Below are 26,106 nucleotides of genomic sequence, written 5' to 3'. Positions count from 1 at the left end.
AAACTAATTTGAATGTTTGTTATTGGATTTACGGCCCAAATTAACCTAAATTGATTAAAAAGGAGTTAGCACATAAAATGTGACAAAAAAGTTGAGGCCCAAATTCAATATTTTGGGTGAATATTTTCATTCCAAATGCGAAACCGAAACCTATCATTATTCTAAGGAATAATGGATTTTAGTAATCCTAACTATTAGCCGTTAGCCGGCAATGGTCCCAACTTAAAAAATAACCAGTGGTGATCTCACCTTTTCACATATTGTAAACCAATTGACCTTTACTAACATAACCTTAAAGATCCATTGGTTTACAATATGTGAAAATGTAGGACCACCACTGGTTATTTTTTAAGCTGGAACCATTGTCGGCCTATGCCTATGGCTAATAGTTGGGATTATTAAACTTCATTATTCCTTATTCTAAAACCAAAATTTATGTTTGGTTCGATTTGAAACCAAAACCAACCCAAACCGATCCATGCAAAGCTCGTACTAACAATCATGATCCATTATTATTTTATAAAGGAATAAGTTGTTTTGAGTCTCGATCATAAAAACTTCCAAAATGTGAGCACACAAAGTATGTGATTCTTTTAACAAAACCAAAACATTTGACTCGAAAGTCTTGCACCAACTAACCTCATATAGAACCAACCATGTGATGAAGACTGAACGACCAAATTAATCCCGAATTTAGTAGTCGATAAATTTCCAAAGTCTAAAACGACCAAATAACTTATAACATGTGGGTATATCGTTACAACGAAACTAAACCAGAGAGGAAAATGTAATCAAATCTGAATCTATCGAGCTTTTGCTTTGACAAATTTCCCTCTCGAGGCTTTCTTCTCCATCTTCTCTCTTTTCTTCCGGGTCTTTTCATCCTCTTCAACTCCCTGTTAAATGGTAAATAGTTTCGTAAATAGATTTATATAAGTGGGGCCCAACCTCTACAGTTTCATAATAGATTCAAATGTGAACAAAGGGTGAATTTAAGTACAAAAAGTACCTCAGAACCTTGAGGGAGAAACCCCTTAATCAAACCCCATCCTTTATACACTGCAAATGCCGGTATCTGGAAAGAAAGAAATCATTTTTCATTACTTGAAGAAGCTTCTAGAAAAGTATATTATGAAAAAGACGAATAAAACATGCATCGTACCACGGCGTATATCCACCAAAACTTCCCAGATATGATAGACGTGAGTTGCACAAAGCAAGTAATGTAGATAACATCGTGTAGGTATCTGTAGAGAAAATATAAACAGAAGATACGAATGCTACACCAATGACATATAATTATGAAAAATATGTCAGCTCGAGTGACTTGTAATTTCATTCGGTTAAGATCACTTCCACTATGGGTGAGATTTTTTCCCAAATACCCGAACCGATTTTGGGTATTCGGTACATGTATCGGTACCCAGTTCTATTGATTTCGGTATTCGGTACTTTCGGTATTGGTACGGGTAAAAATGGTACTGGTATCGATTTGATTACGAATAAATTTGATATTCTTCTATATATTAAAAAGTGAATGCTTTGAACAGTAATAATAATAATATAATATTAATACTAATAATAATAATAATAAGTAGATTAAAAGTTGAGGGAATAGTGCCAGGCAGCTTGCCTGGCACTTTCCTATTGGACCAACCCATTTTTAATTTAATTTACCTCACAGTTTAAAATTACGGTTTCATCCTTTGTTTTCTATATATTAAAAAGTGAATGCTTTGAACAGTAATAATAATAATAATAATAATAATAATAATAATAATAATAATATAATAATAATAATAATAATAATAATAATAATAATAATAATAATAATAATAATAATAATAATAATAATAATAATAATAATAAGTAGATTAAAAGTTGAGGAAATAGTGTCCGGCAGCTTGCCTGGCACTTCCCTATTGGACCAACCCATTTTTAATTTAATTTAACTCACAGTTTAAAATTACGGTTTCGTCCTTTGTTTAAAATTACGTTTTTGCCACTAATTCAAAATAAAATTATATTTTTGTCCTGGCTCAAAATTTACGCTTTTGCCCTCAGTTCAAAAACCCATTTCTAATTCTACTTCCAGTTTAAATTTACGGTTTCGCCCTCCGTCTAAAATTACGCTTGTCGCCCCTTCAAAATAAAAATATGTTTTTGCGCCTACCTCGAAATTACGATTTTGCCCCCAACTCAAAATTACGTTTTTGCCCACAGTTCAAAATAAAATTATGCTTTCCCCCATAGCTCATAATTATGCTTTTGTCCTCAGTTTAAAATTATGATTTTGCCCCCAGTTCAAAATATTTTTACGATTTTGCCCTCTGTTCAAAATTATGATTTTGCTCCCATTTCAAAAATTACGATTTCTCCCTCAGTTAAAAATTCTTATCTTGCCATCGTTTTTTTTTTTTTTTTTGCGAAACTATAGTACTGTTTTATTTTGCTTGGTTGACTCAATGTAACTTTTATTGTGTCAAGCAGTTGTCTAACACTCGCTCATTGGTCCTGACAAATTAGTATTTTACCCCCAGATCAAAATTACAGACATGTTATTGTTTTAATTTTTTTTTGCAAAACTATGGTAGTGTTTTCGTTTAATTGGTTGTCTCAATGTATTTTTTTTAAATCGTGTTATAAGTAGTATGTACAAGTAACCTAAATACATGCATACATGTTATGAAACTAATAAATATTTGATTTAACGCCCTGCAACGCAGGCGGGAATAGGTGTAATTTTTATTCGTCCAGGCATGCCTGGTACATGCTCATTTGTCCTGAAAAATTACAATTTTGCTCACAGTTTAAAATTATAGTCTTTCCATCGTTTTAATTTTTTTTAGTAAAAGTATGGTAGTGTTTTTGTTTTAATTGGTTGACTCGATGTAATTTTTTTTGAGATCGTGTTATGAGTAGTATGTAAAAGTAACCGAAACACAGACATATATGTTACATAAGAGAGAAATATTCGGCTTATTGCCCCGCAACGCGGGCGGGGCAAAAACTAGTTATGTTTTATTTTTTTTATTATGGTATTATAGTACTCGTATCGATTTTACCTATTTGGTACCCGTATGGTATTACTACTCGTATCGATTTTACCTATTTGGTACCGATATTTCGTTAACGCTACGGGTACGAGTACTGTACCGATCCCATCCCTAACTTCCACCATAAAGTAAGATAAAAAAGTACTTACTAAACAAAAACAAGTTAAATAGATAACCTAGATGGCTAATACTGTAATGACAACTTGGAAAAGAAAAATACATACCCACAAGCTCCACCAGTACTCATATCAAACCCGCCATCTAAAAGGTCCCCATCATCAGTATAGGTAGGTTTTGCCATTGATGCTAGTTGATTATAGCATATATAATATGCGCCTGATGTTAATATTAGGCCAATCCAATGCAGCCATGTAAAAGTGGAATAAAAGACCCCTGCCCTTAACAAGAGAAAAATGGCCTACACGTCTCAACCGGCAAAATATCATAAATAAGACCTTTATGTGCGCAAACATATATATAAATAAACAGGGAAACGTTTACAGATATCATCAATTATCATCATTTTATGTATGGATAAATAGTGAAAAGATTACACTAGTAAACGTTTATAATAGTTGAACTGCATAAAATACAAGGAACCTAAAAGAACAAAACAGCATAAACAATATGCAAACAACACAAATATTTAAAGTATTAAACAAAAAGAATTCAGATCATAGTTGTTAATGCCGAATAGCGACAAATAGCGATAAGGTACCTATATGCTACATAGCGAATAGCGATAAATAGCGGGCGGCTATTTTATAAATAGCGATACACTTAAAAAATCATTAAATATTTTATATGTATAATATATCATAATACCCTGGTATATATGCTATTTTACATGTATATTTAACAAAAACCTAAAATCTACCTATTTTATAGCTATATTTAATTGCTATTTATATTAAAAAAAATTAAGTGTCGCTATTCTCGTTACCCATCGCTACAACCCTAATAGCGAGTTAGCGACACTAGACCTATACGCTACGTAGCGCACTATAGCGATCGCTACAGTCGCTATTGACAACTATGATTCAGATGATACAATCATTGATCATTGCTGGCATTTAATGAAACATAATTTTCTTGGACATTAAGCAGAACAGAGTCTACAAGCTGATTTTCTTTTTTCATCTGTTCGGATAGCAATAGTAATTATAGATGGGTCACTCAAGAATATCCAAGTACATGTCTATATGCTTCAAGAATGCCTTCAATGTGAGGTCTATGCATCCCTAGAGATGCAATGATGCATTCGCACTATGGCTTGCCATTGGAGAAAACTGAAAGCTAAAGTCAATACTACAATTTGAGATAAGCATGTTTATCTATATGCTAAGTAGTTAATGCGGTAAAATATCGGATATCGGTCAAGGACCGATATTTGAGATATCGGTTATCGCGGTGGGATATCGGTAATTTTAATATCATGCTAAATTTATATATATATATATAGCAATTTAACACTAACAATTGTAACAAGTAAGAACTGACTATGACTTAAAACACTAACATTTAACAGTAACAACTAACAATTAAGACTTAAAACACTAATAGCAACAATAAGAAGAAAAATGAACGGTAGAAATAAGAAGAAAGAATGGTACTGATATCGGGAAAATCGGTGATTTATCGATCAAATATCGGTCCTATATCGGTCAAATATCGGACAATATCGCTGATATTATCGGTACCGATATTCTGACCAATATTTTGTACCGCTATCTCGGCAAGGGACCGATAACCAATATATCACTGATATATCGGTTGATATATCCGGATATAAACTACATAGTCTATATGTGCATGATGCAAGTTACAAGTTGACTCCACCATCATTTGTTTATTTTGAATGTGTATATAACAGGTTCGGAGCATGTTGCAAGTAGTAACAAATTTAAAAGGTACTCTTAATACCTGCACTACACAAAATCATGGAACATAGAGAAGTCAACAATCAGCACAAGAGAATTAGAGCAAAACCAAAGACAACTGGTAACATGTTAAGGTGGTATTCAATATTACAAGCATCTCAAATACTATAGTCAAGATGATGTGTGCCGGATTGTAGATCGGAAGACGATCACCAAATTAACAAGAAAAACAAACGAAATTCTTTTATCTAACTTTGCTCTTTGCCATTTAATTAACTAAGGAATTGCTTAAATACAATTCATGCAAACGTAAACAAAGGGAAACATGGGTAATATGCAGGAAACTTAATGGAGATGTTGGAAGATAAAACCTAAACAGATCAAGTGCAATTTAAACGTAAATTTGTCTTGAAAATCTCAACGTGGGTAGAGCTTGGAGAGTAAACGTGACTCTTAAGGGGTCGAGGCGGATAGTCCACGTCACAAGAGTTAAGATAGAAAGTTGATGCCATGACTATAGCAATCATTTTAGACTGATCAAGAGAAACATGCTAACAGTAACTGCAAACAAACAATCAAACAAACATCTAGCAGGTTCAAGACTATGTAGTTAATATCCCGATATATCACCCAGTGATGTATTGCAGTATTGGTTATCGGTCCTCTGCCGATATATCAGTACAAAATATTGGTACCGATACTATCGGCAATATTGGACTGACATATCACCGATTTTCACGATATCAGTACCCGTCTTCTGAGTTCTACCATTCGTCTTTCTTCTTATTGCTGCTATTAGTGTTTTAAGTCTTAACCGTTAGTTGTTAGTGTTAAACGTCTTAGTCAGTTCCTACTTGCTACAATTTTTAGTGTTTTGCAAGTTGCAAATGGTTAATTTGCTAATGGTAGGAGAGTATACTGAATTGTTAGTGTTAAATTTCTCTACATATAAATTTAGCATTAGCATGATATTGAAATTACCGATTTCCCACCGTGATAACTGATATCCGGTATTTTACCGCATTAACTAACTATTGTGGATGGTTCAACCTACAAATTTTGTATTTGTAATACCTAACACAAACTTTATAGCATACATCCAAGTTTCTTTCAAACAAGTTGTAGTTGTAATCATAATTAATCTAGCAACAAACAGTATATAATGTGTAAAAGTATGATATATGTTATGAACATCCATCGATGTTATCGAAATAGATCTAAGCAGTAACAGTAAAGAATTTGAAAGAAAGAAAAGTAAGAGAGATGATTATACATTGGAAGCGATGATGAGGCGAAAGAGATTGTTCATATGACGAGTGTTCTCGTCCCGTCGTTTCTTCGCACCTTGATTTGCCATACCTCCCTTCGATTGATTGAATTGAGTGCGTGAAATTGGGGGAAAATGAAAAACCCTAGCTACACCAGGCTGCAATTGGGAAGAAGAGGAGATGTTGAGGTTTGAATGCTTACTTTCGTTGAATACTTAGTTGACACCTACCGGTTACAACTATCACCGATCTCAAACGCCACCCACGTCCCACCAATCTTTTTTGTTTTTGTTTTCTATTTTTATTTCTTTATGATATTTGATTTAAATAACCTTAATTTTCATCGGTTATAGAAATCTCGGAGTTAAACTGGCTCCTCAAATCGTTAGATTCGGTCTCCTTATCTAATCATGATGATCGGTGGAAATGGATTGGTGACTCATCGGGAGAATTTAGGGCCGGCCTGAAGGGTGTGCGAGATGGACGACGGCTCAGGGCCCAAACCCGTTGGAGACCCAATTTTTTTGTTTTAGTATTAGTTTTACACTGTAAAGTTATAATATATACGTAATGAGTCGGAAAAGTATCATCCTGAAGTAATTGGTTTGGTGGTTTGAAAGTCACTTTAATAATAAGAAGACACGGGTTCTAATCCCGACGTCCTCAGTTTTGTTTTTCTTTTTGTTTCTTTTCTATTTATTAAATGCAAATGACATTAATTGCCTAATTTTGTCAAGTTACATTAAATGATTGATGTTGATTCAAATGACAGTAATTCATTTTCATTTATTTAACTTTTATATATATATATATATATATATATATATATATATATATTCTTTTTAAAAATTTAGATTTAAGGGGCCCGTATTTTCTGTTCGCACAGGGCCTAGAGATTTTCGAACATTTTCGGACACGGCCCTGGGAGAATTCTCAGTTGGAGCGGTAAAACGGTGTCTTTCTAAGGGGGTTGATCATAGTAATACTTATGTCATGGATTGGTGCAAGTTGGTTTCGCTAAAGTGCAATGCATTCGTGTGGAGCACCAAAATGGGAAAAATTCTCACGGCTCTTGCGTTGAAGAATAGGAATATCGATATCGATGATGTGACATGTCACATGTGTGGGTCGAGAGAAGAAAGTGTCAACCATTTATTTTCCAAATGCATCATAGCATCACGGGTTTGGCACCATATCGTGTTGTGGTGCAAGGTTCCTCTTTTTGTTACTGGATCGGTTAGAGAGCTTTTGGAAGTTCATAATGCGGTTGGGTTATCTAATACAGCGAAAGAAGTTTTCCAAGGGGTTGTGAGGGTGGGATGTTGGAGCATTTGGCGTTCGAGGAACAAGCTTAGGTTTGAAGATAAACAAGTTCGGGTTGAAGATATCTTAAGTGAGATTAAATCTAACGGGTTTTTATGGAGTTTGTGTAACTTTGTGGACAGATTGGTGTAACTTTGTGAATATGTAGTTTGTGTTTTTGGGGCCACCACGTCTTGTGGGTTGGTTGTTTTCTAATGAAGTTTACTTTTCAAAAAAAAAAAAAATAATAAAAAAATAAAAACCGTTTGGCCGATAACACTCCTAACTTTCGATTTGTACTACACCACTCATAACTTTCAAAAATAAAGGACATTTGTTGTAAAAAATTAAAATATAAATAACATCCGTTGTAATTTCGTTAGTCGAAGGATAATACCTGAAATTTTGCTAAACCTAAAGGACATTTTCAATTTACCTAATAAACAATTAGATTAAGTATTAGTTTTATTTTTAAAATCACCTAGTTCCTCTTACTATTGTAAGAAAATTGTTTCATAATTCGGTATATTACAAAAATGCAATTTACCCAATAAACAATTACCTTTTCAAAGGTGTAACCCTTAACAATCCTTTGTTTAGTTCTTGGTTAATCACATTCATGTGTAAGAAAATTGTTTCATAATTCTGTATATTACAAAAGCTTTTGAATAAAAACGTTATGCATAAATGGCATATGTAAACATTATGAATTTAGCCAACTGTAGTTTGCATAAAATATTTTTTAATAACTTTGGTCAACCGTTGTTCGTGTCCATAATCCATGCCACCATGGACCAGCCCATGAACTGAAAAATGAGTTTTGATGCTCGAAAGTGGAAATTGAATAATGTCAAATTGTTAGGCACGCTGATTTAAAAACAGACACGAATCTTGAAGTAATAAAGCATATTTGATAGAATCAAATAGTTTTTAGATTAACATTAGAACTCTCCTACCATTGTATGTGTTTTGATCACTATAAGTAGCCTGGTAAATAAAATCCATTTGGGTTTTTTAGGTTATTTTGGGTTATTTTAAAATAAGAATGGGTTAGGATGGGTTAAGAAATAACTAAGGATGGGTTATACGTACCTATTTAAAATAATTCATGGGTAAGGATGGGTATTACACATGGTAAATGGGTAACTCAAAAAAGAGCATCACAAGCAGATTTTTCATCTTATTCGAGTGTTCATAGTGGTGGCTTCACAAATAATAAAAATTTAAAAAATAACAAAAATTTTCTAAAAAAGTAGAAAAATAAAAAAAAATAAAAAACATTCTAAAAAATCCAAAAAAATAATAGAAAATCCAAAAAAATTCTAAAACATCCAAAAATTCTAAAAAATAAAAATAAATAGTAAAAAATCCAAAAAAATAAAAAAAAATAAAAAAAATTCTAAAAAATCAAAAAAATAATAAAAAAATCAAAAAATTCTAATAAATCAAAAGAATCCAAAAAATTCAAAAAAAAAAAAACCAAAAAATCTAAAAAATAAAAAAATCAAAAAAATAATAAATAATCCAAAAAATTCTAAAATATAAAAAAATAAAAAATCCAAAAAAAATTCTAAAAAATAATAAAAATCCAAAAAATTCTAAAAAATCCAAAAAATAATAAAAATAAAAAAAATTCTAAAAAATTAAAAAATAATAAAAAATAAAAAATCTAATAAATCAAAAAAATCCAAAAAATTAAAAAAATATAAAAAATCAAAAATATAATAACTAATCAAAAACTAAAAAAATAATTAAAAAACCAAAAAATTCTAAAAAATAAAAAAAATCAAGAAAATAAAAAAATCAAAACAATTCTAAAAAATAAAAAATAATAAAAATCCAAAAATTTCTAAAAAATCAAAAAATAATAAAAAATAAAAAATTTTAGAAAATCAAAAAATCCTAAAAAAATAATAAAAATAATAAAAATCCAAAAATTTTTAAAAATCCAAAAATTTCTATAAAATTATAAAAAATAAAAAAATTCCAAAAAAGTCTAAAAAGTCAAAAAATATTAAAAATAAATAAAAAGTATAAAAATCAAAAAAATAATAAAAAATCCAAAAAATCCTAAAAAATCCAAAAAATTCTAAGAAAAGTTTTTAGGATTTTTAACATTTTTTTTATTTTTAGAATATTTTATGATTTTTTGGATTTTTTAAAATATTTTTGATTTTTTAGAATTTTTTGATTTTTAAGAATTTTTTTGATTGTTTAGAATTTTTTGGTTTTTATTATTTTTTTTTTGGTTTTTTTGATTTTTTTTAAATTTTTCTGGATTTTTTATTATTTTTTGAATTATTTTAGATTTTTTAGAGTTTTTTGGATTTTTATTATTTTTTAGAATTTATTTTATTTTTTAGAATTTTTTTATTTTTTAGAATTTTTATTATTTTTTTGATTTTTTCGAATTTTTTTGATTTTTTAATTTTTTTTTTTGATATTTTTGAATTTTTTATAATTTTTTGGATTTTTTAGAATATTTTTGATTTTTTATAGATTTTATGATTTTTAGGATTTTTCAAAATTTTTTTATTATTTTTTATTTTTTTGATTTTTAGAATTTTTTTCTTTTTTTATAATTTTTTTGATTTTTTGGAAATTTTTGATTTTTTATTATTTTTTTTATCTTTTAGAATTTTTTGGATTTTTTATTATTTTTTTGATATTTTATTATTTTTTTGATTTTTAAGAATTTTCTTTTGTTTTTTAGAATTTTTAGAATTTTTTGTTTTTTATAATTTTTTGGCTTTTTTAGAATTTTTTATCATTCCCAAATCCATCTTGACAAAGCCCATATTGACCTAAACTCATTCTAACCTATCTATTATCTATTATATATAATAAATGAAAGTTATTTGGGTCACGTGTCACTTAATTAGGGCATCCTCAATTCTCTTTTCCCGCTCAACAGTACCACTGCCATTTTCCTTATATATCTCTCTTCTCACTTCTCCTCTTTCTTTAGAAACTCGGTTTTTACAAATGCTCAGGGTTCCTTCTCTCTCTATATTCCGGCGATTCAAATTTCATAAACGCTGTAAATTAGATTTTGGCGTACATCCTTCATTTGTTCATCCATTACTTCATCAAAAGGTTTGTTCTTCTTTTTTATTGAAATACTTTCATGATTTCCTCTTATTTACAGTAATCCTTTGTGTTTTGGGTCTTTTCATGTAACCATTGCTAGGGTTTCTTATCGAGAGTTAGATCAAGAGATGGGGCGCCGGCTAATGGTTCTGCGGTGTTTCTCTTACAAGATTGTTTCATCTTCAGGTTTGATATGGCGGAAACATCGGGATGAGACGAAGTGTGAAGATTGCTAGAGACATCATAACGCTATTTGTGACAATATTTAATAAACCGATTTCATTTCATAAAGTAAATTGTCAACGTTACAAGAAATTCAAATACAACAGGTTCAAAGAAGTACATAACAACATAAGCAAAATTGATACAACATATTAAACCTAAACGTCTATATGTGTATCTAGGCATCAACGCTACTTCTTTTCATAGCATCGTCATCATCAACCTGTAACATGTTTAAAATACAATTCAATGCAAAAGCAAAGGCGAGTATACAAGTTTAAGCATAGGTATAAGTATAAGTATAAAAGTTTAAAACGAATCCACATGGCAACTTAGTCTATACGAGATCAACCTAGCGTGGCATGCAATATTTCTAGCCAACCTCTGTTTACGCAAGAAAGTTTAATTAATTCAACATGACCCAAGTTTAAGGGGGGCGGTGCGTTACTCCTATAGCGCTATACATGTCGAAGGGAGGCTCGTGAGAGCTAATGACTAAAACATATCACATAAGTATGGTCCACGTAAGCATCAAGTATCATAACATAGTATTCATGTATAAGGACTGTTTTGTTTATTGCATAAAGAATAAGTTTAAGTGTAGTTTAATAGTAAAACATGTTACACCCCAAAAAGTGGTAAATATAAAAAGGGGGTTGCGAGTATACTCACAAATTTGCATATGCTTTTCGATTATCCAATGTGACGAAGTTGATGAGGTTAGAAGGTGGAATGTGTTTGTTTAGGGATTTAGGAAGTTAAAACACAAGAATATAAGTATTCAAAAGTAATCATCTTTTAACACTAAGTACTTGTTCTTGATACTATGAAACCTCAAGGGTTAATGTTTTCATGAGTAATATACTCATTAGAATCGTAACAAGTCTTATGCCTTAGATGATGTTATTCTAATATCTTGACAAATAAACACAAGTCCACCATCAAGAGTTCGAATAGTATGTATAGGTATAAGTATTATAGGTATTATTTAGTCCATTAATCAAGCATGAGGTAGAAGATTATTCTTCATTTAGGTACCTCTATTGTGTCATAGAATTCATGTAGGAGGTAGGAAGAACAAGCTTCCATTTAGGTACCTCTTATGGTTCACCACTACACTTGATGTAAAAACATACAAGGAGGGTCATGAACTAATATTAATACAAGAATAATAAACATCTACACTATGAGAAATCATCAAGTAATGTGGGGATTCTATGTTGGACAACCCAAGTTGGTCCACAATCACACATTTATCAAGCTTGAAGCTTGAACACCACTTGTGGGTCAAAAACCCTAAACAAAAACAGAAAGTATTTGAGGATTAACCTCTGATTTTGTATGTCTCAGCCCCGTTTTTAAGCTTAACTAACCATGTAAGAGGTTATAAGCATACGGACGTGGGTTTGAGTGAGTTAAACTCAAGTTTGAACAAGGATTAATAAAGATAAATGAAAACAGTGAACTTTGGAGCCTATTTGCCGGAGTTCCAAGGCCTTATTCTCTATGAAATACCCATGGAGCCGACGCTAAGGTCAATCCAAGCACATAAGAAAAAGAATCAACTAAATCGGATAAGAAATGAGTGAGTTATGCTCACTTTAGTGAAGGGGTATGCTTCTGCCCAAATTACTGCAATCAACTGCGAATTTGGATGATTTGGGAGTGATTAGAGAGAGTTGGGAGTGTTTAGAAAAGTGAAAAGGGCTTGGAGGCACTTGGGTTTATATAGAGAAGGGTTTAGGGTTGGGTTAGTTGAGTAATTAATGATTTAGTTGGGGTTAAATGAATTAAAAAAAAACATGCCGCTGTCTTGATGCTTGCGACCAGACAAGGCTGTTGACAGCCTTGCTTCATTTCTTTTTTTTTCATCCCATTTAACATACAAGTTAGGTCTTGTTCATATTATATTAAATAAATATATAATAATACTAGTTTAAGAACCCGCGAACTTCACGGGTGGACTAACACACAAATATATAACTTAACATTGTTAAAATAATCCTTTGAAATAAATAAACGTTCAAGTACTAATGAAATTAGTAAACTACAATGAACTGAAAAAAGGAAGTGATGCAAAAATCACAAGTCATTAAAAACTTCTTTATACACCACATTTGATGTATTATTTGTAGGTTTCTCGTCTTTGTCGATGTTTAAATAGAATTTGGAAATGAACGAAATGTTCCATATGCCTACTAGTATACAATGTGAAGGAGATAGTCAGATGCATATGCATATGCATACCTGAGTATAGGCATTGCTTCCATGCTAGCTGTAAGTGGCTGAAGTTGAACTGAACACGCCCAGTTTGTAGGAATACATCTTCTCCACCTCGTGTTAATATAATAATATTTGGTGAGCTTTATCCTACGATAATACAAAACAAAGAAAACAACACAAGTATCATGATCGTTTAAATCCAACTATGTGGTAGTAATAAATACTTTTGCTTATGTATGTTGTTGACTATATACAGTTCTAGCCGCTTTGAATAAAACTCGTACCACACTGGTTATATAATAGAAGCTTTGAATAAAACTCGTACCACACTGGTTAAAAAAAAAATACAAAATTGTAAATATAATTATTACTTACAAATAGAACAAATGTAATAGTAATTCATAACTCTCTAAATGGGTTTGAATTCGATCAGTTAGTGGAAAGTTTGTGGGTCAGCCCAACCCGTTTTGACCCGTGACCAAAATTTCAAGATTTCTCACCACTGAAGGTTGCCCCTTAAAGAGCTTCAACATTGTTGGCGGAGTTGAACTTTTTGGAATAGCAACCGTCATATCACCTTTCATATTAGCCCAACTTCTCTCAAGAAAAAGATATTTAAAAGACCACATTGACCAATCTATGACCTGCATATAAAAATCAGCATATTAACTCAAAAAGAATAGCATATTATAACATGGCAATTTTTTGAAAGTTACCAGAATTAATTTTGATGATTTTTTCACGATGGCTAATTAGCTACCAAGGCATACTCCAATTTTATAAAAAGTACATGTTCAGAAATTCAGATGCATAAAAGTATATCCTAAAAGCAAGAAGTGAAATTTCCTTATTACAACCCTAACGTAGAGTTAAAGCGTTAATATACTTGATAATAACCTGTACAAACACCCATCCAATAATTTAACCAATATCACTTTTGTGATTAGCTATATCTCCACCCTTCTCCTTACCTGTAATCATAGTTAACAACCGATTAGACAAAACATCAGTACATCTATCTTACCTATCATTTCTAATGTCTCTGAATTTGCGTACACTTGCACCAAATGATAGTCACCCATAATCCTATCGACTATAAGAATACGATTCATGTATAAATTAAAAAATATGTGAGAAACTTGGTTGTGATTTTTCAATAGATGGTAGTTCATTTATATAATGTTTTAGGCTATCATATGTGGCACCGACAATATTGCGTAATGGAATCTTGAAACCAAAAACTTAACAAACCGACCGACTTTTTCATATTTCTGTAAAAGTATGGTGTACCGACACTTCGATCTCGAATGCCAATTCCTCGAAATTCTACACAACTTTTCCTGTAGTTTTCGTTTTTATTACTAACGAAAGATATTCTAATTTCGAATAACACTAAGTAGTCTTAATTTTAAGTTAAAAGAGGTTTTAGATGATCTAGCTTGATACTTTAAAAGAACCAAAGGTCTTGTAGCCTAGTACTACCAATGTTTGTACATAGTGGTGTCCCTCCCCATGAGGTTAAGAGATCGAGTCCCATGATGGACATATGTAGATTTAGGAGTAGAATTAGAGGGGTATGTGTGTTCAATGTTCTAAAAAACACTTTTTTAAGTGGCTGTAACCTTTACATGACACTGACAGACTATCTAGTTGACCAATATATCGAGTTCGGCCCCTGCCTGAAATTTTTCTTGAAAACTTTCGCCTCCCTCCCCCATCTTAAAGTCCAAGATCCGCCACTTCCCAAAAGCAAATTAAGATGCATGAATATTTATAATATGGCAAGTGGTCAATGTGAGAAGGGTACTTACGAAGCCAAAATCAAAAGTAATGGGTTGAGATGAAACCATAGCACAGGCATCAGAGTACTTACTAAGAAACATCTTGATGTAAGGAACTTCATCAACAATGGCATCAGCACCACCATGCTTCCCACCTTTCAATAAAGCATCAGCACAATCTTAATACCAATAATATGGCCTAAGTTTATAATCTTGGAATTCCAAATTGCTCACTGTAACTCCTCTCATAAAAGAGTTCCCTTGAAATCCAAAAATTCCCTTATTTGATGCCAATGTAAACTGCTCAACCATCAACATTGAAGCTAAGTAGTCTTACTTTTAACAAATTCCCTTATTTTTTGTTTAATTACTTACGAAAAATATTATAGTTTTGAATAAAAATCATTCGTTGAAAGTTACCAGAATTAATTTTGATGATTTGTTCACGATGGCTAATTAGCTACCAAGGCATACTCCAATTTTATAAAAAGTACATGTTCAGAAATTCAGATGCATAAAAGTATATCCTAAAAGCAAGAAGTGAAATTTTCTTATTACAACCCTAACGTAGAGATAAAGCGTTAATATACTTGATAATAACCTGTACAAACACCCATCCAATAATTTAACCAATATCACTTTTGTGATTAGCTATATCTCCACCCTTCTCCTTACCTGTAAAACCCATCAATTGTCACAATCACACGTGTCGGAACCACTTCTAGCCGCTTCACTCACCGGCCAGCGAAAAACCAATATCATCAACCACCAACTAAAGACCTAAACCACCAGAATCATTCATCAGTTGTCGAAAAAATGAAGAAGTGGGGTCAGAACTTACCACACTATCGGTAAAACATCGCTAATTGATCGATTTAGGATAAGTAGGAGGTGGTGTGGTGTGGTGCTCAGGTGGCTTGGGACATATTGGTCATGATTCCCAACTGGTGCTTTGACCGGGTATAACACGACGCCGCTAGGGAAAACAGAAAATTCCCTATAGCCAGAGTTCTTCAGTTTCAAATTACATGTCGAATAAAGGATCCATCTGGGTTGATTTCATTGTCAAATCCAACAAAAAAATAAAAAATTTTGTGAAGCAAAATCTTAACAAAATACAAAATTCTGTTTGCCTTGCAGCAACATATGCATTATCAAATCTAACAAAAAAACTCAATCACAGATGATCAAATAGATATACATAGGTTAGCTATCGACCAATGAACATAATCAATTACTAATAAACAATTTAAAAAAAACTATGTTGTTTATCTACTTAAGACTCTGGACCTATAAAAATTATTATACCATTGGGATTGTGTTGGGATATATACACTAAGTTAGGTAGTAACCAAACATATAACATAGATCTAAAAAAGCTATCAACTTTATCAACATTCACAACAAATCTTGAACAACCCAGATCCAATTTATCATAATAACCCTCAAATCACAAGAAACAACAAATCAACAACAATTGACAACAACCCATTATAGATAACATGAACAAAAATGTACCACCAAATAAAAGTAAAAACATTTACCCATCATGAGAGAGTCCACAAGGAGGTAATTGTTCTTGAAAGAATTGAAACCCCTAAATGGGGTCCGCCAAAAACGACCCAAAGGCGGTACCTTCATGTAACACCCCGAAAACGGGTTTGGTAATTAAACCCCGTTAATACTAGGAACGGGTAAAATACCGTTAGTGGTAAAACTAACCCGGTGAAAAATTAGGATTTTAATAAATAATTTTATGTTAATAAAATTAGAAAGAGAATAAACGCTTTGAGAAAACAAAGCGTATATAAAGCCCGACGGGTTAACGGGACTTAGAAATACTACGGGTTATGACTTCTCCAAACCCATTAAGTAACTAGGGATATCAACCTAGTTGGTTAAGTGTTGTTAAAACAATAAAAGAAACAAGAAATTGATAACCCTTTAAATAACTTGGGTAAATTGAGGGACTAAACCTGGGCAAATGAGATAAGTTTTTATCAAAACAAAATAAATAAATAAAACACACACATACGTGTGTGTATGTCTGCGATTTTAACCAGAGCCAGGAAGGCTCTCTTGCTCAAAACCCTAAAGTGCCAAGAACCACCAAATTGAAGGGCAGAACTAGCTCAAATCAGATGCATGAACACGAATTCATGATCACCTAGTCATGGGGATTACAAGGTATGTCGAATTTTACGATTTTGTGACACTTTGAGATTATGATGAATAATCAAAATCGAAATTCTGGAATGAATGTTGAATCCATGAGTGTTGTTGTGATTATATCTTAGTCTAGAAACAAACCCTAGTAGAAAGCTTGATGAATTGTTGTCAAAACTAGGGATTTGATGATTAACCTATTTTGTGCTAAGTGGGTTTTGATTATGTAGTGAAGATGATGGTTTACACATGTTTAAAATCATCATAGTTGTTAGTAGAAACAAGATACTTGAACAAATTGCAAGTTTGAGTGTTTAACATACATGACTTGAGATGGGTTTTTATGATATGATGATGTTAGTGTCAAACTTGTGATTAGAATCATCATATTAGTTAGTAAGACAAAGTACTTGAACCATTTAGGTGTTTGGGTACATAAATCATATTTACCATGAAATGGGTTGTTATATGATATAGAGGAATTGATGTTAAGATCGTGATATAGATGCTTGAAATCATGTTACCTAGTTGTAAAATGTGTAAAAACAATGTATGCACATTAGGTGTTTGTTAAAATGCCTAAATGAAAACTAAGGTGTTTGAAATTAGAGTGAAAATGTGCAATGAATAAGTTGATAAGTCGATTGACTTTAAAAAGTCAAATCGACCATGTGACACCCGAGCAAAATCCGCAATAATCCTAATTTCCTCACTTCACTCCTCAGTTCTTACTTGTCAAATTTCGGGACGAAATTTCTTTCAAGTTGGGGATGATGTGACAACCCGAACTTTCAAGGTTAAACTTAGACGCTTGTTTAACTGGGTTTTATAACTTAACGGAAACTGTAGGGTCGCGTATAATTTGGGCTTTATAACTATACCTTGCAAGCACTCACAACACTCACCATATCGGCCCAAGGCTCAAGTAATTCCTTGTGTGCTGGATTGTCATTGTATGAATTGATAATTGGGCCTAAAGAGTGTAGCCGAAGAGAACTAAATAAGCGGCCCACTTTAATGTAGTATTACTCCTTTTATAAAGCCTTGTGCGTATAAACATCTTGGTTAATCTCAAAAACTACAACAAACCCTACCCCTTCCCTGATTGGCGACGGCAGGCACATTTCCCCCCCTCTCTTCATCGAAGTCCCTTGTATTGAGCACCCACTATTCCGGTTAGTTGACTATTTGTACTCTCGTTTACTTGTGTTGCCTTGATATATGCAAAAGTGTGATTATGAGAATGTATGTGATGTTGAAAAGTTCATTATCATAATGGAATATGTTAATAACCGATCAGCAAGATGATGACTAGTTTTGTAGCATATGTGGTGATCATATTTAGTACAATATAAATCATTGGTCTAGGGTTAGATAACATGTTGTTGTGCGGTACTGTTTATATAAATAATAATGATAGCCTGAAGCTTTACAAATAACTTGATTGCTTGAATTGACTTTTTAATTGCTATGAGTAATCGGTTGATGATAATTAGGGAATCGGAGGTTGATGTTGATTGAAACCAACGTCGGCCGTAGGTAGGGACCAAATATAGGCTGCATGCTTAGGGTTGGGTAACAACCTTGGGTAACGTTTCACATGGGCTGCCTTGGAAACCGGATCACCTAAATTATGTTGGACTTTGCATGGGTTATGGTCCGCACATGTTTAATCAGTGAGTTTGAATTGTGTGCTAGTAAATCATGTGGCATGTTTGACTTATTGCATTTTAAATGATTAAATTAAAACATCAAGTGGCCAAAAAGATGATGTTCAAATGTAGTTGGCGGCCACTGATACTTGGGGCATGTGATTGTTAGGATCAAGAAAGTGGGGCGGTGGATAGAGATTAGAAAGGGGTCAATTGCATATCGGTGTAGCATAGCCCCATATGCATGTTATACAATGACGGTTACATTTTTAGGGTGGGGCCGCACAGTTCCTAAAATACTCGATGGGTGGGGTGTGCAAATTGTTGGAGTGCATGTTAATGTAAAGTCACGTATGGTTTTGGGCCACCCTCATTATCCTACACACACCACAAAGACTATTATTATTGTGGGAAAGTGTTGGTATGGGCCGAAACCAAATGGACTATTATTAATATTAACTTGTTAATATTAAAGTAGAGTTGTATATTGTATTTGGGCTGTTAATTCGGTTAAGTAACACACTAGGGTAATCGTTGAATGGATTTGTTTGCCATGAGTTGTGTGGATGGGTAATATGGATCACTTATGAACCCAACACTCTCTATGTTATGAATACGGTGTTTAATGATGCGGAATGCTTGTTGTAACCTGTGTGACAATATGTGCCAAGCTTGTTCATTACTTGCATAATGGAGCTATGTGATTTATGTGTATGAGTAACTGACTGGCATTGAAACCATACTAGGATTGGATTGATCAAATTATGAACACATACTTAATCTTACCGAGCAAACCAAAGGTGAGTTCATCTTTCTTGAGCATGCGTCCCGGTGGTTGGGACAGTCAGTGGGTATTCTGGGAGGGACAAGTCTTTTGGGTAAAAACGGGAATGTTGGATAATATACTCTTCCTATCACCTTTAAAGTCCCTCCGTGTTGTTTGGTTACCGGGAAGGTAACATGGTATTAGTTAGTAGCGCTACTTAGGTTTGGCAACCTCACCCCGTATCTGGGAGAACGGGTGTTGAACTAATGACCTAGTCATGACCAATGCTTTGATAGGAGCATTGGAGAAAGGGCAAAATAATCAGAAGCCGTCTTGTATTGGGGTATTATCAACATTGTTTTCATCATTACTTCTGGAATTAACTTCAATGGATTAACTACATATTTGGTAAACAACGTTTTCGTAAAACTATGAACTCACCAGCGTAGTCTGATACACTTGTTGCATGCTCGCAGGTTGTTAGGTTATATGGATTTGGAACTTGCTGTCTGAAGTAGCTGGAGTGGTCATGGGTCGTGCTGATTGGACACGAATGCTGAGTTTATTGGTTACATACATTTAATTTGAAACAGTTAACTATGTTTTCTTTTATATGCTTCCGCTGAACATCTTGATTTTCATTTAAACTTATTAACGGTACTTTTCAGTAATAATTGATGATCTTACTCAACATTTGTGATTGGTTCAATATGATTAGTGGCTCGTTATTGGTTTGTCACACGCCTAACAGGTACACTCCCTAGGTGGTATTTTGGGGGTGTGACAGTTTGGTATCAGAGCCATTGGTTATAGTGAACTTGGTTTTAAAACGTTTTCATAAAACCAGACTATAACCGAACAGTACCGAAATCGACCATGACACTCAGCTCCAGACTGCAAGGTTCGTTTCTCATCTACTATTGCATAGTATAACTAGCGTACACTTATGTATAACATTACACGTGACTGCACACTTGGCACAACAGCATGAGCCCTTACATTACCAACCCCTGTTATGTGAACTGCTAGTGTGACACTTCCCTTCGACTATTGTGATTCTTGATCCTATAAAACCTTTCGCTTGTTATTTGAATGTGGGGAACCTTTTAGCGCAAGTTAAGAGGCACTGAGATAAGCATGCAAATCGCCTTATTATTATGGGTGCACACATAATAATAACACGAGGTGCATGCAAATCCCAGTGAGGCTTAATGAGCGTGAGAAGGGTTCTGCCCTATTGTGTGTAAACTTGGTAGTTTGTAGATTTCAATGTGATACTCGACTTTTACCTCATTTTGACCCTTAAGATTGTTCCCTTCTCTTATATAGAACCATGAGGGACAACGGAGGACGGAGGTATAAGCTAATCAACTCCCGGATAAACATGATGACATAAACAATAATCTTACTCCTTGTATTGCTAGAATTGCTATTACATAACAGTTTTCCTCTCTAAGCTAGTCTATCCCCTAGCCCTTGCCTTGGCCGACGCTTACCGTTTAAGGTGACAGTTTAGTATAGATAAACCTATCATTAGTTACTGTTCTTGATATAGATAAACCTATCATTCCATTATCATGGTCACACTACATTCTCGATTGTCTACGCATAAACTCCTATAACATTGTGCTCTAGTTTAAAAATAACCTGATAAACTCTTCTTTTGATATGTAGTGATCACTTCTTGTACTCTGAGGATGGTTGTGTATTATTTTATGACCATATCATTTCGAAAATATTTTCGTGTCCTTGTGATGAAACCTTTTGGTGACGTCCTTGATGTTCCTAATACACACGCCTTAGTTCAACCCTTCAAATTTGGCTTCATACGTGTTCGACTAATTACACACTCAATTTCGTACATAGATTTTAGTGAACCATTCTTATTCGCATACGGCAGGCTTGACGACTGTGGAGAACGCTCCGATTAAACCGGATCACTATGAATTCGACCAACCGTTACTCTTCAACATAATTCTTATTGTGTCAACACCCTCAATGTAACGCCTCCAATGACCGGTAGTGTCACCTTATTTCTAATTATACCGCTTGTGTGTGCAACCAACTACACCATCATCATCGGATTTATTATTCTACTAGTGATTCTGAAACAATTATGTGGAACAGATTGATGATAGTCACGTCTCGGTATGTGTTTCGCGTCTTATCTGGTTGTGGTAAAATGGATATCATAGTCCTTGTCTAACCCTGGGGTACGCTAATTCTCGTTTGTCTAAATCTCTCTCTGCGAACATTAATCGAGAAGCAACAGGCCATACTTAAGTTCATTAAGTGTAGGAGCATAAAATAAAATTTGTACTTCCGTGAGGTATGTCGAAGTCAACACCCTTTTCCGTGTGAAAGCACCATGCTTATGTATAGCTTCATTGACCTCTTTGTTCCATGCTTATCTCTCTTTGACCGAAGGCTGGTCATCTACTACAACCAACTGCGACCAAAATATCACGATCAATATCAACTGAAAATCTCTTTTCCCCTCTGAATGAGCGAGTCAAGACGATACCCGTCTGAATTAGGGATTAATGTCTAACTTGAGTTTTCATCCAATCGATTGATTGAATTGCTTGAATCACCTGTTCCAAGAAATTATATTTTCTTTCTCGAATTCTCACATACGATGGCATCACCTTTGATCTTCGATAGGGGTGACTACACCAGTTCTGATCGCCGGTAACGATACCATATATAAACATATATCCTTTACACTCACTTTATCACATTCACATACTTTGCTTCGAGTAAATCTTGGTGGTGCACCCAACACACGTGATTTTAAGGTTGAGCATTTTAGCCTATAACCAACTACCTTAACACATTTCCGGTTCGGTTTATTTCGTCGACCCTTCGGTTATGATGTACGACATTCGCCTCAATTCTGGTAAGCTCTAGATATACATTAGATACACTTGCTTCGTGAAGTGTTGGCTACTTAATATACAACATCCATGATAACTAAACACTGCCTTCTTGCAAGTCCCCAAAATTCGAAGGCGTATAGCTCACCTAAGTTATATTTAGTGCAACAACCCCCCCCCCCCCGGTCGCACATGTTAAATGCATCAGGCTATGCCATACAGATGTATGACACACTCGTATTTCAACTTTTGTGAGCATCTCTTGAGCTTAGCATAACTTGTCACAACATTCTTCATTATCAAGCTCCTATTAACTCAACTTGTGTTTCTACTTAAGAGCAAGACATTTTTAGTTTAACACAATTAACACAAACTCTATTACCTCAAACACTCATTCATGCATAGCACTCACATAATGGTAATTCGGGGAATTACGGAATTACACATGGGTTGTACTCGAACGTTGATGAACAATTAGAACACTATTCCTGAACAAATAAAGAAATATAACTTATGTGAATTTATATGTTATCTGACTTTATATGCTATATGACTTATATATTATTTAGTGAACTTTCGTGAAACCGTATTTAACTACGTGTTTAGTGAATTATCGACAAACTCATAATTGGAGCCTAGAGTATAATATAGCCTAAATTTCGAGGACGAAATTTCTGTAACATGGGGAGGATGTGACACCCGAGCAAAATCCGCAATAATCCTAATTTCCTCACTTCACTCCTCAGTTCTTACTTGTCAAATTTCGGGACGAAATTTCTTTCAAGTTGGGGATGATGTGACAACCCGAACTTTCAAGGTTAAACTTAGACGCTTGTTTAACTGGGTTTTATAACTTAACGGAAACTGTAGGGTCGCGTATAATTTGGGCTTTATAACTATACCTTGCAAGCACTCACAACACTCACCATATCGGCCCAAGGCTCAAGTAATTCCTTGTGTGCTGGATTGTCATTGTATGAATTGATAATTGGGCCTAAAGAGTGTAGCCGAAGAGAACTAAATAAGCGGCCCACTTTAATGTAGTATTACTCCTTTTATAAAGCCTTGTGCGTATAAACATCTTGGTTAATCTCAAAAACTACAACAAACCCTACCCCTTCCCTGATTGGCGACGGCAGGCACATTTCCCCCCTCTCTTCATCGAAGTCCCTTGTATTGAGCACCCACTATTCCGGTTAGTTGACTATTTGTACTCTCGTTTACTTATGTTGCCTTGATATATGCAAAAGTGTGATTATGAGAATGTATGTGATGTTGAAAAGTTCATTATCATAATGGAATATGTTAATAACCGATCAGCAAGATGATGACTAGTTTTGTAGCATATGTGGTGATCATATTTAGTACAATATAAATCATTGGTCTAGGGTTAGATAACATGTTGTTGTGCGGTACTGTTTATATAAATAATAATGATAGCCTGAAGCTTTACAAATAACTTGATTGCTTGAATTGACTTTTTAATTGCTATGAGTAATCGGTTGATGATAATTAGGGAATCGGAGGTTGATGTTGATTGAAACCAACGTCGGCCGTAGGTAGGGACCAAATATAGGCTGCATGCTTAGGGTTGGGTAACAACCTTGGGTAACGTTTCACATGGGCTGCCTTGGAAACCGGATCACCTAAATTATGTTGGACTTTGCATGGGTTATGGTCCGCACATGTTTAATCAGTGAGTTTGAATTGTGTGCTAGTAAATCATGTGGCATGTTTGACTTATTGCATTTTAAATGATTAAATTAAAACATCAAGTGGCCAAAAAGATGATGTTCAAATGTAGTTGGCGGCCACTGATACTTGGGGCATGTGATTGTTAGGATCAAGAAAGTGGGGCGGTGGATAGAGATTAGAAAGGGGTCAATTGCATATCGGTGTAGCATAGCCCCATATGCATGTTATACAATGACGGTTACATTTTTAGGGTGGGGCCGCACAGTTCCTAAAATACTCGATGGGTGGGGTGTGCAAATTGTTGGAGTGCATGTTAATGTAAAGTCACGTATGGTTTTGGGCCACCCTCATTATCCTACACACACCACAAAGACTATTATTATTGTGGGAAAGTGTTGGTATGGGCCGAAACCAAATGGACTATTATTAATATTAACTTGTTAATATTAAAGTAGAGTTGTATATTGTATTTGGGCTGTTAATTCGGTTAAGTAACACACTAGGGTAATCGTTGAATGGATTTGTTTGCCATGAGTTGTGTGGATGGGTAATATGGATCACTTATGAACCCAACACTCTCTATGTTATGAATACGGTGTTTAATGATGCGGAATGCTTGTTGTAACCTGTGTGACAATATGTGCCAAGCTTGTTCATTACTTGCATAATGGAGCTATGTGATTTATGTGTATGAGTAACTGACTGGCATTGAAACCATACTAGGATTGGATTGATCAAATTATGAACACATACTTAATCTTACCGAGCAAACCAAAGGTGAGTTCATCTTTCTTGAGCATGCGTCCCGGTGGTTGGGACAGTCAGTGGGTATCCTGGGAGGGACAAGTCTTTTGGGTAAAAACGGGAATGTTGGATAATATACTCTTCCTATCACCTTTAAAGTCCCTCCGTGTTGTTTGGTTACCGGGAAGGTAACATGGTATTAGTTAGTAGCGCTACTTAGGTTTGGCAACCTCACCCCGTATCTGGGAGAACGGGTGTTGAACTAATGACCTAGTCATGACCAATGCTTTGATAGGAGCATTGGAGAAAGGGCAAAATAATCAGAAGCTGTCTTGTATTGGGGTATTATCAACATTGTTTTCATCATTACTTCTGGAATTAACTTCAATGGATTAACTACATATTTGGTAAACAACGTTTTCGTAAAACTATGAACTCACCAGCGTAGTCTGATACACTTGTTGCATGCTCGCAGGTTGTTAGGTTATATGGATTTGGAACTTGCTGTCTGAAGTAGCTGGAGTGGTCATGGGTCGTGCTGATTGGACACGAATGCTGAGTTTATTGGTTACATACATTTAATTTGAAACAGTTAACTATGTTTTCTTTTATATGCTTCCACTGAACATCTTGATTTTCATTTAAACTTATTAACGGTACTTTTCAGTAATAATTGATGATCTTACTCAACATTTGTGATTGGTTCAATATGATTAGTGGCTCGTTATTGGTTTGTCACACGCCTAACAGGTACACTCCCTAGGTGGTATTTTGGGGGTGTGACAGACCAAGTGTATGATCGGATGGTAAATTCGATATAAGAAGAGTAGGATGGAATAGTCGTAAATGATTATGACTAACCTAACCATCTTACAATTACAATGATAGTTTGACGATCAACAAGCTAGGTGAGAGCTTGGGAACAAAGCGGGTCAAACGAAGCAAGAATGACGGGAAAAGCACAATTCGGATGCAAGGTAAGTATAGCTTACACTAGTCATATAGTTTAGAATGTCCTTTTGTTGTTTTGATTTCGATCAAGACAAATGGGAAATTGAGATATGGTGTTTCCGGCGTGTAGTCGTACGGGACAAGATAACCAATAAGGGTAAAAAAAATTGAAATTTGGACACTTGTTGACAATAATTATCGGTTTTTGAAAGATACATATTTCGTAAGCCTTAATAGGCCAAAAAGCGTTAAGAGGTGAATTATAGTTAAAACGACCGTGCGATGTAAATTGGAACGAGTCGTGTAGACGAGATGGCAATAAGCTTTATCTCGCCAATATCATCGGTCATTTAGACCAACGGGTCAAAAGGTGAAAATATCACATTTTGACAATATCGACTAATGGTTTGATGAGTTGTTTGATTTCAGAAATA

General features: G+C 34.0%; 3 protein-coding genes and 1 long non-coding RNA gene across 12 annotated transcripts in view; 2 read left to right on the top strand and 2 right to left on the bottom strand.

The window, feature by feature from the left end:
- Window positions 1-599: 599 nt before the first annotated feature.
- LOC110886109 (transmembrane protein 208 homolog) lies at window positions 600-6,515 on the bottom strand. Its single transcript, XM_022133868.2, has 5 exons — window positions 6,210-6,515; window positions 3,281-3,474; window positions 1,163-1,247; window positions 1,010-1,075; window positions 600-896 (listed from the first exon to the last, which is right to left on the bottom strand). Exons 1-5 carry the CDS (start codon window positions 6,291-6,293, stop codon window positions 804-806), a joined length of 522 nt encoding a protein of 173 aa, XP_021989560.1. The 5' UTR covers window positions 6,294-6,515; the 3' UTR covers window positions 600-803.
- A 739-nt stretch (window positions 6,516-7,254) lies between these two features.
- Window positions 7,255-7,659, top strand: LOC110882962. Its single transcript, XM_022130837.1, has one exon. The coding sequence runs from the start codon at window positions 7,255-7,257 to the stop codon at window positions 7,657-7,659; it is 405 nt and encodes a 134-aa protein (XP_021986529.1).
- Window positions 7,660-10,564: 2,905 nt separating this feature from the next.
- The window catches only part of LOC110886111, a 38,753-nt gene continuing 23,211 nt past the window's right edge, over window positions 10,565-26,106 (top strand). Inside the window, exons 1-2 of the long non-coding RNA XR_002562624.2 lie at window positions 10,565-10,602; window positions 10,697-10,782. This is a non-coding gene — a long non-coding RNA (uncharacterized LOC110886111). The remainder of the gene's footprint in view (window positions 10,603-10,696; window positions 10,783-26,106) is intronic.
- LOC118483182 lies at window positions 12,803-15,754 on the bottom strand. Of its 9 annotated transcripts, none has more exons than XR_004869797.1 (6): window positions 15,664-15,754; window positions 15,498-15,602; window positions 14,853-15,122; window positions 13,939-14,012; window positions 13,542-13,685; window positions 12,804-13,188 (listed from the first exon to the last, which is right to left on the bottom strand). XR_004869797.1 is itself a non-coding variant. In XM_035978713.1 (5 exons), exons 2-5 carry the CDS (start codon window positions 15,508-15,510, stop codon window positions 13,159-13,161), a joined length of 312 nt encoding a protein of 103 aa, XP_035834606.1. In that variant the 5' UTR covers window positions 15,511-15,602; window positions 15,664-15,754; the 3' UTR covers window positions 12,803-13,158. The 9 variants fall into 9 exon arrangements, 2 of the variants coding, with proteins under 2 accessions (XP_035834606.1, XP_035834607.1); XR_004869796.1 differs by having other exon boundaries at window positions 12,805-13,188; window positions 14,853-14,977; window positions 15,057-15,122; window positions 15,498-15,751; XM_035978713.1 differs by lacking the exon at window positions 13,939-14,012 and having other exon boundaries at window positions 12,803-13,188; window positions 14,853-14,977.

The sequence above is a fragment of the Helianthus annuus genome, chromosome 10, assembly GCF_002127325.2.
Source record: "Helianthus annuus cultivar XRQ/B chromosome 10, HanXRQr2.0-SUNRISE, whole genome shotgun sequence".
Taxonomy (NCBI): domain Eukaryota; kingdom Viridiplantae; phylum Streptophyta; class Magnoliopsida; order Asterales; family Asteraceae; genus Helianthus; species Helianthus annuus.
The sequence above is the reverse complement of the archived record's forward strand: the minus strand, read 5'-3'. Positions and strand labels throughout refer to the sequence as shown.

Coding starts and splice junctions, on each gene's coding strand:
- LOC110886109 (XM_022133868.2), bottom strand. CDS start 6,293: ATGGCAAATCAAGGTGCGAAGAAACGACGGGACGAGAACACTCGTCAT. Junction 1,248..3,280: donor AGTACTGGTGGAGCTTGTGG/GTATGTATTTTT, acceptor TTTTCTCTACAG/ATACCTACACGATGTTATCT. Junction 1,076..1,162: donor TTTGGTGGATATACGCCGTG/GTACGATGCATG, acceptor CTTTCTTTCCAG/ATACCGGCATTTGCAGTGTA.
- LOC110882962 (XM_022130837.1), top strand. CDS start 7,255: ATGGGAAAAATTCTCACGGCTCTTGCGTTGAAGAATAGGAATATCGAT.
- LOC118483182 (XM_035978713.1), bottom strand. Junction 13,686..14,852: donor TTACTTTTGATTTTGGCTTC/GTAAGTACCCTT, acceptor TTTTATATGCAG/GTCATAGATTGGTCAATGTG. Junction 13,189..13,541: donor TTAAGGGGCAACCTTCAGTG/GTGAGAAATCTT, acceptor GTATTATCGTAG/GATAAAGCTCACCAAATATT.